The sequence below is a fragment of the Vanessa cardui genome, chromosome 5 (genome assembly GCF_905220365.1).
Source record: "Vanessa cardui chromosome 5, ilVanCard2.1, whole genome shotgun sequence".
NCBI classification, from domain to species: domain Eukaryota; kingdom Metazoa; phylum Arthropoda; class Insecta; order Lepidoptera; family Nymphalidae; genus Vanessa; species Vanessa cardui.
This window is the reverse complement of record NC_061127.1, coordinates 859,697-868,402: the sequence shown is the minus strand read 5'-3', so window position 1 is coordinate 868,402 and position 8,706 is coordinate 859,697. Positions and strand designations below refer to the sequence as shown.

The 8,706-nt window shown below is 36.4% G+C and overlaps 1 protein-coding gene across 2 annotated transcripts; it reads right to left on the bottom strand.

The window, feature by feature from the left end:
• Nucleotides 1-173: 173 nt before the first annotated feature.
• On the bottom strand, nucleotides 174-8,373 carry LOC124529608 (vacuolar protein sorting-associated protein 18 homolog). 2 transcript variants are annotated; one of them, XM_047103408.1, is made up of 10 exons: nucleotides 7,893-8,373; nucleotides 7,235-7,566; nucleotides 6,366-6,413; nucleotides 5,835-6,146; nucleotides 4,541-5,763; nucleotides 4,029-4,198; nucleotides 2,351-2,502; nucleotides 1,984-2,049; nucleotides 1,410-1,575; nucleotides 174-623 (listed from the first exon to the last, which is right to left on the bottom strand). In XM_047103408.1, exons 1-10 carry the CDS (start codon nucleotides 8,149-8,151, stop codon nucleotides 388-390), a joined length of 2,964 nt encoding a protein of 987 aa, XP_046959364.1. In that variant the 5' UTR covers nucleotides 8,152-8,373; the 3' UTR covers nucleotides 174-387. The 2 variants fall into 2 exon arrangements, with proteins under 2 accessions (XP_046959364.1, XP_046959365.1); XM_047103409.1 differs by lacking the exon at nucleotides 6,366-6,413 and having other exon boundaries at nucleotides 177-623.
• Nucleotides 8,374-8,706: the final 333 nt, after the last annotated feature.

The following is an 8,706-nucleotide window of genomic DNA, read 5'->3' as shown; positions in this document are numbered from 1 at the left end:
CGAACACTGAACTAAAAGTTATTAAGATTTAAAAGAGATAGCCATTGTTATAGTACCAGGAATCCTGATACATCAAGATACATTTCTTATATAGTCAAATTTAAATAACTTTTAGTAATGACGTAAATCGTTTGACAGTTTTGAGCAAAATTTATTTTGTTAAGACTTAGCTTGTATGGGAAATGATAAGGATATTAGAATATTTAAGACACAATATAGGTCACTAAGATATATGAGATCTATTTTTACAATCGAAGTATTTATTAATGACCACAGATAAAACAATATTTTTAACTTTCTTATAATGTTTATAAACATTCCGTTCAAGCAGAGTTTTCCTAAATAAAGTTATTTAATGCAAGCCGACAAAATTGACTCAACTATCATTCACTCCCATTCCTTCATGACCCGGTCCCAATCTTCGTCCGCAATGAATGGTTTGTCGATGCACGCGATCATGTGCTCGCCGCAGAACACGCACTCGCTGGCCACGATGTCGTCGATCTCGTTCTTGAGCACTTCCCGCAGCGGCAGCCCGCTCGACGTCACCGTTGACAGCTCGATGTTGGACAGCACCGCCAGTTGACGCTGCAGATCTGTTAACTTGTTACGCCGCGCCGGAGCTGACGAACGATTAACAACAACATAATACAAAACTGTAGTTATACAAGATTAACTTTACTAACTCACAATAATTTTACGACCTCCATGGTCGAGTGGTGTGTACACCGGTTTTCACGGGTACGCCACTCTGAGGTCCCGGGTTCGATTCCCGGTCGAGTCGATGTAGATTACCATAAGTTTTCTACGTTGTCTTGGGTCTGGGTGTTTGTGGTACCGTCGTTACTTCTGATTTCCATAACACAAGTGCTTCAGCTACTTACATTGGAATCAGAGTAATGTATGTGATGTTGTCTCACATTTAAAAAAAAAAAAAAACATTTATTAAATTACACTTCATTTATTATTATTAAATAATTTTACGACCTCCATGGTCGAGTGGTGTGTACACCGGTTTTCACGGGTACGCCACTCTGAGGTCCCGGGTTCGATTCCCGGTCGAGTCGATGTAGATTACCATAAGTTTTCTACGTTGTCTTGGGTCTGGGTGTTTGTGGTACCGTCGTTACTTCTGATTGTCCATAACACAAGTGCTTAAGCTACTTACATTGGGATCAGAGTAATGTATGTGATGTTGTCTCATATTTATTTATAATATTTATTTATTTATTTACGTGTTGTGTTTCAATTATTTGGTGTCGAAAATCAGTGACATATGACGCCAACTGTTTAGTTTTAGTCTCAACTGCAATACACAGTATCACAATGTCTCGTAGGTTTAGAAGGCACGCCCCAAGCAAGGTGGGGGGAGGGGGGGGGGGGGTCAGGTCGATGGTCGGGCGTCGTACCGAGTATGGGCGCCATCTCGGCGAGCAGGCAGTCGCTGTGGAAGCGGTGCGCGCAGGGGAACAGGTAGAAGGGTCGCAGCAGCAGCGCGATGTCGCACAGGCAGCACGCGTCGCCCACCGACACCAGCACGCTGCGGCTGCGGAACGACTGGATCTCGCCGCGCACCTGTGCCGTACCGTACATTAGAACTGCTGATGGCGCTGCTCGCTTATTATAGGTTATGGATCGAGCTGATTTTTTCATTTTTATTACTAATCGCCTGTCGTTGTTATAATTCTATAGCAAGTGCAGGATTTTTAAATAAAATTTTGGAAAGAATTAATAGCAACTGATTTCGGGTCGTTGTGCATTAATATAATTATATTTAGTTATATTACTTTATATTTAATGATATATCTACTAATATATAACATTAACACTCAAATGTAAAATATAAATCAACAATCTGTATGAGTATGAAAAAAATTAAAAGATATTGTAAATCGATGTATGTTAATATTATGATATATTATATCGAATGGCGCATAAAGATGAATTTTATATGATCACGGTACAAATTAAACAGAATCTCACATATTCAGCTGATTTCGTTGCGTCTTCCATTTCAGCCTTCAACTCCTCTATTTGGTTATTGTATTCCTGAAATTAAAAAAAAAACTTCGATAAATTCATTACGAAATAGAAAAAAATCTAAAGATCTCTGTGCAACTGTCATATATTTTTGAAAATAAATAATATTTGTGATATTAATACTCAAGCATCAGTAATAGAGCGCTGTTCTTACAATTTTGCGGAATAATATAGGTATATTAAAACTATGTTTATATTTTATCTTCAACTGTTAACTATGAATGCGTAATTAGCGATCCTCTGATGATATTGCTAACTGTTGTGTGTATAGAGTAAGTTAAAAAATAAAACAGATGAAAAAAGGTCATACCTGCAGAGATTGACAAATAGGTTCTCTAAAGTGGTCGATGGTGACCACGTCACTGAAGAACGGCAGGATATCTTCTATTTTGATGAGCGGACACTCTTCAAGGAGACTCATCGCTTCCTTAATGTCCTGATTCTTCGTGATCACATGTTCCGCTGTAATTTTTTTAAAGGCTGTTAATATAAATATAAATATGAGACAACATCACATACATTACTCTGATCCCAATGTAAGTAGCTGAAGCACTTGTGTTATGGACAATCAGAAGTAACGACGGTACCACAAACACCCAGACCCAAGACAATATAGAAAACTAATGGTAATCTACATCGACTCGACCGGGAATCGAACCCGGGACCTCAGAGTGGCGTACCCATGAAAACCGGTGTACACACCACAAAAAAATGTTAGCCTAAAAATTTCCCACTGCTGGGCTAAGACCTCCTCTCCCTTTGAAGAGAAGGTTTGGAACATATTCCATCACACAGTTTCAATACGGGTTAGTGGAATACACATGTGGTAGAAATTTAAAGAAATTAGATACACGCAGGTTTTTCCTCACGATATTTCCTTCACCGCCAAGCATGAGATGAATTAATAATATAAACAAAAATTAAGCACATGCATATTCAGTGGTGCTTACCTGGGTTTGAACCCGCAATCATAGGTTAAGATGTACGCATTCTCAGAGTCGGATTTAAAGTTGTGGAGGCCCCGGGGCCACAAACACCCTAATAATTATATTATTATGAATTAATTAGTTTTTTTTTTATTTCAATCAGTAAGCTATGAATTGTTTCGTATTTGTATCGGTAACTTTTAAAATATTAAATAGTAACATTATTATAATTTGACTATATCTCAGTATTTGTTAACTTGCTGTAAACTGTGGCCCCCTCTCATGTGGAGGCCCCAGGGCAGTTGCCCCGGTTGCCCTCCCCTAAATACGGCCCTGCGCATTCTAACCACTGGGCCATTCTCGGTAATATTATTTACTAATGACCATTGGAACAGAAGACAATCACGTGCAATATTACATTATTATGTTTTATTTATATATCGTACTAGCGGTCGCCCGCGGCTTCGCCCGCGTAGATAACGGTTCATAATCAGTCTTCTAATATCCCTACTGCACGGCACGGTCACATTTGAAGAATTACTGCAACCGGCGCTTGGATCTATTGTGATAAACCTCAAATTCGTGATCACAACACCTCAGCCAGACCAACATCAGCCACGAATCTGATGAGGTTCTTAGGGTCGGAGGCCATTATGACCTCTAAGGACCGGAGTTAGAACATTTTATAGTTCTATCTTTTATAGTTTAGGCATCATACGCAAAAAATCAACTTTTTTGGTAGATTTTTTCCTTTTTTGTCCGAAAAACCCAAAATATCTTACGGAACCCTATTTTTTTCTAAATAAAATTTAGCCTATGTTATGCGGGATTAATTTAGCTTTCGAATGGTGAAAGAATTTTTATATTCGGTCCAGTAGTTTTTGAGCCTATTCATTACAACCAAACAAACAAAGTTTTCCTCTTTATAATATTAGTGTAGATTACTGACCATTGGAACAGAACACAATCACGTGCAATATTACATTATTATGTTATATTGCACGTGATATATATCGTATAACGCGCGACAGAGCGCGCCGTACGTGCGTCCCGCTCGCTCACCGATGCCGAGCCACAGTCGGCGCTGCAGCGCGGCGTCGTCGGGCAGCGCGGCCAGGCTCTTGGCGAGCGCCACGTCCGCGCCCAGCGCCAGCTCCGCCGCCGCCTCCCACAGCCCCAGCAGCGCCGACAGCTTCACGCACGCCTCCGACAGACCCTTCTCTCGACACAGCCTGAGATCATTTCAACGATATCTTAATAAATTGTAACATATGGTATGCACCCGCGGCTTCACTAGAGTTTCAGTTGTTGATTGCCATTTGTAAGTCAAAAAATAAATAGCCTATGCCCTTTCGTGGAGTTTACGTTTGCTTCATACCGAATTTCATCAAATTCGGTTCAGCGGTTTGATAGTGAAGGAGCGACAGACATGAGACGGGAGTTACTTTCACATTTATATTATTGAATATAGAAATACAGATTCATAAAGAACCTTTAGCGATAACAGTAACTATATTTCAACAGATATATGTGTGCGGTGTGTATATGCATTTCGTAGCCCCACGAGTGCTCACCTCAAAGCGTAATGAACATCGTAGTTCACCATCGACAACTCCTGTCCCTGCCTCGCCAGGTACCTCATTAGAGCTGGCTGGTCGTGCTCGACGTACAGCGTCAGCAAGTAATTATGTATCGCACGATCCTTCACGTTAAAGTTTTGTAACATAAACTCTAAGTATCTTATAATTTCGGTCACGTGGGCCTTATCATTCTCACACGAAAGGAACGCCGGTAGGAGTTTCGAGGGACTCAGAGAGGGTCCTTGTTCGATCAGTGCGTTGACCGTCTGCTTCGGCACCTCCTCCATGAGAGCTGGAGCGAACTGATAGAACAAGTCGGACTTCTTCAGAGACAGTAGCATATTCAGAGCTTCTATGTAGGACTTCTTGTAAATGTTTTGGGCGACCACGTTTTCGTAGTCCTCGTTGATCACCGTTAACTTGATTAGATTCTGTTTGTCACCATGCGAGGACATGAGATCGTATACGACTGACTTTATGTGCTGCATACACTTCACCACTTTTGGCTGTAGAAGAAACACTTCGAAATCGCTTTGTATTTGGTGGTATTCTTGAGTATCAGCTTTTCCCTTACGTCTCAGTGTGCCCAGCTGGGACAAATACAGTTCAGTCATCCAGATCACGATCATCGATATGAGAGTTTTGTCGTCGTCCAAGGCGTCCAATCTTTTCCCCAGGTAAACCTTCAACGCATTCACTTGTTCGACCTCTAGAAACTTCAGGCACACGGTCTCGAAGCTGCTCTGAGTTTCCGCGTAAATTTCTGCGCTCCTGTCGTAGTCGCCTTTCCCAAAGAGCAGCTCGGCCTGCTTCACGTTGATGATATCGATGAATGCGGGATTATTTTGGCAATATTGTTTAGCTAGATCGAATTGTTCTTTATCGGAGTAAATCCTCCAAACATTCCTTTCTTCTCTACTGACTTTGTATCTGAATACGGCGTTACCGGTGACCGCCCAAATCGTCCGTCTTATTGGATCCTTCACTATATTCTTTAGCTTTCCATGTACTTCCGAATATTTGTCCTCATAAACTAGATCTTGATTCAGCAGAGACACGGCCTTGACTCTATCTGAGTACATGAGAACCGCATGAAATTCTGTTAAAACGAAGGAGATCGGTGTTGTTTCTTTACTATTTGTATCATCGGATGGATAATTAATCAGTTCGCTTTGAGTAAAAAGTGAGTTTGAGTTTTGTTGAGAGGTTGGATCCAACTGCAAATCAAAACAAGAAATTTAATTGCCAAAGTATATAGACTAAGAGTTTTGATAGGGACATGTCTTACCTGCCCATAAAATATTCCAGGCTCCGTCAACCATGCAAATGTTTTTGGAGTATTTGTTTTATCAAAATAGAACTGAAGTTTCGAATATTTCAATGTCGAAGGTATTTCTTGGAATCCAGTCTCTGGGGTGGTCAGATATGAATAGAATATGGACTGGAGTGATGGCTTGTCATCAGTTATCATTGCATTCCCTATAAACTGGTACAATCTCGTCGGGGTAGTGACAAATATAAAGTATTTGCTTGTATTTGATACTCTATGGAATTGGATTCCAGTTATTGGTGTATCTGTACCTTTACCAATATCGAATATCTGCAAAGGAAATAATTACAAAAAATTTACATTAGATTAATGTCAGAGCATCATGCAATATTTGTATTAAATAAAACTAATATTAAATTGAATATATTAAATTAAAAAGTATTACTAAATCTTACAGTTATACTAAATTTAAAAGCTACAGTTAAATCTTAAAATGTGACAATAACAAACAAGATTATAACGTGCAATAGATAAAAAATATTTTGTTACCAAACCATCGATTTCCTTGCCTCCGTATATAGGCAGATAGTTAGGCAGCTTTAGGGGATAGAAACAAATTCATATAATAAACATCATACAATACACATAAGTTATAAGTCATAAAGGTTATATTGTAAATGTTAAAATTGTAAACAGTGGTTATAATTTCTAATGTTCATTATTATGAATGCAAAAGTTACACTGTGATCATATTTATTATATACATAGTAAATTTGAATTAAAGTTAAAATCTTCATTAAATATAGAAGCATTAAATTAACCTTTACCTTAGGCTTTTATACCTAATGAAATAAAATTTACTTCATAAAGAAGAGTTACATTTTATTAACTTGAAATTTTTCTTTGAAATGTTATTATGACTACAACAAATAGTGAATAATAATTTAATTTGACATAGTACTAGGGTAGGTAAATAAAAATGACAATTACACACTGTCAAATTTTAAAAGTATTATTTAGAATTTAAAAAAATCTTAATAATGATTGAATTTGAAGGATACAAATAATAATGATAGTAGTAGAAAAACCCAGTGATAAATTGCAATCCTATATATACATAATATATATTATATAATTAACAAGGACAATGAGGTAAAAATAGATGGTTAAAGAAATATAGGTTAAAGATATTAGTAATAGATATTATATTATAACTATAAGTTTAATTTTTTTGACACTTATTATAATGTTTGTTTAATTTTAATGCTAAAAAATCCACTTAAACAGTGGCAACTTTTTAGTGATATCAATTTTGCCAATTGTAATTTTGATTTGATTACCTACTCTCAAGTAAGACCTTTTCCTGTTATTATTTGTAATAAGATCAATAAGAACTTTGACTACACTTGTTATCTTACCTGCCTCCAATATTGTTGGCTAGCTGTAAACATTTTGTCACTATCAGCTTCAAGCTCTGTCTCCAATATATGCCCTTGAGACGTGCCCAGCAGTATAGGTCCCGTCGTAGCTGTAGACTTGTTCTCATAATTCCAACCTACTTCTGTCACTTCATAATTTCTAGATTTTGTTACTGTCTTGAGCTTACTACTCTTACGATGCAAGTATACTAATTCTGGGTTGCCATCTTTGTTCCGTGCAGTGAACGCCATGAGCAGATGGTATCCAAGTGGATCAAGGAAGATTGAAGTTAGTTTTGAGTTTGGTTGCACAAATTTTGTGTATTGTATTTCTGAAAATGTAAGGGATATATTTTCATACTTTTTTTTTTTATTTTATTGTTATAGTTGTGATTTGGAGTTTTTTGGTTTTCTTCCTATTACAAAAAAAATTGTATTATAAAAGTTTAACTGATAAAGTTTTAGGGATTGTTATCAATATAATTAACTTTAGTTTTTAATAGCATAACAATGTTTGATAACAATAGTATATTGGGTTACATTTTAGTGTATTATTATGAACATAAAGTTATATAAAATGTTGTATCACTTCTTGTTCTTAATAATAATCTTAAGTATATTTTCATTAAATCTACAAAAAGGTTTTGTTGTACCTTACCTTCATGCTGATCAGGCATCTTCAAATCAAGTCTAAACAATTTTCCATTAGCCATAGCAAGCACAAGAAAATCACTAGACACGGCAACATGAGTTATTAAGTCTGATGGATTGAAATTCATCTTCTGTTTGGAGAACATTGGTGTGTTATCATTTAACTGCATGTTAATATATCCAGAAGATGTCATCTGTTCTGATGCAGGTACAGAACGCTGGGAAACCTGGGAGGCTTGCTCGTATTGATCAAAAATCGAAGTCATCTTAAAGTCCTACTGATAAGTGTTCCTATAGAAAATGCTTCAAGTTTTCAAGACTGCTATTACAATGAGCCACTTCTTAGAATCTATATGATTTCGAAAAGCATTATACGACTATTTTAAATATAAAATGGTTTTCAGTTTATTTATATATAAACAAAAATCATTATCTACTACCTTCTTGTCTTGTATTGTTTGATTTTGACATTTGTCACAGAATGTAAATTGTCATTTTACTTTATTCGAGAATTGACGTTATTATTTACGTTTACCAATTAGTAATGTAGTAGTAAAGTAAATTTAATTGTTTGAAACCTAACATATAGTGTATTTAAAAAATATATAATATGTGAGCAAACCAGACACTTTTATTTAATAAAGATTTCATAAATATTTAAAAATAATAAATGTTATTTGACATTAAAGATCATATTAAAAATGAAAGTAAATGATAAACATTAATTAATTATGACTTTCTTACTTAGTTCAGCTTTTTTGCTCTTCTTTTCTATTTATATATCAGTGCTATTTATAAGGGATTTTGGATACTTCTTAGAA